This window comes from Haliaeetus leucocephalus, unplaced genomic scaffold (assembly GCF_000737465.1).
Source record: "Haliaeetus leucocephalus isolate CR32 unplaced genomic scaffold, Haliaeetus_leucocephalus-4.0 Scaffold162, whole genome shotgun sequence".
Lineage (NCBI taxonomy): Eukaryota > Metazoa > Chordata > Aves > Accipitriformes > Accipitridae > Haliaeetus > Haliaeetus leucocephalus.
Window position 1 is genome coordinate 9,956,700 of NW_010972598.1, and position 512 is coordinate 9,957,211.

The 512-nt window shown below is 77.5% G+C and overlaps 1 protein-coding gene across 1 annotated transcript in view; it reads right to left on the bottom strand.

The window, feature by feature from the left end:
- The window catches only part of IKBKB (inhibitor of kappa light polypeptide gene enhancer in B-cells, kinase beta), a 13,453-nt gene extending 13,031 nt beyond the window's left edge, over positions 1–422 (bottom strand). Inside the window, exons 1-2 of the mRNA XM_010562714.1 lie at positions 284–422; positions 101–195 (exon numbers count right to left, since the gene is read on the bottom strand). Of these exons, the coding sequence (XP_010561016.1) occupies positions 101–195; positions 284–388 (200 nt within the window). The 5' untranslated portion in view covers positions 389–422. The remainder of the gene's footprint in view (positions 1–100; positions 196–283) is intronic.
- Between the last annotated feature and the right edge of the window lie 90 nt (positions 423–512).

The following is a 512-nucleotide window of genomic DNA, read 5'->3' on the forward strand; positions in this document are numbered from 1 at the left end:
GCCGCCCGGCCCGGCCGGGCCCGGCCGGCGAGCGGGCACCGGGGCCGGGCCCGGCCCAGGTCCGGCATCATCGCCGCCGCCCGGGTCCGGCCCGCCTCACCTCTTCATGATCTGTATCTCCAGCGCCCAGCGGTCGCGGTTGCGCGGGCTCAGCTCCTGCCGGCACTGCTTGATGGCCACCTGCTCGCCGGTCTCCTGCGGACACAGCACGGGCTCGGCTGAGCGCGGGCTCCCGGGCCGGGCCGAGGCTGGTGGTGAGGGGGGGAAGCCGGCCGCCGCCTACCTTGTTGTGCCAGCGGATGACGTTGCCGAAGCCGCCGGTGCCGAGGCGCTCCTTCATCTCCCAGGGGCCGCAGGTCTGCGCCTGCAGGGCCGGCGGCCGGCTCATGGCGGGGCCGCAGCGCTCGGGCTCCACAGGGCCTGGGCCGCGGCCGACGACGTTTCCGGCTCCGGCGCCAGCGGCGTATGGAGCGGACGCCCGCCCGCCCTTAAAGGAGCCGCGCCGCCCGGGC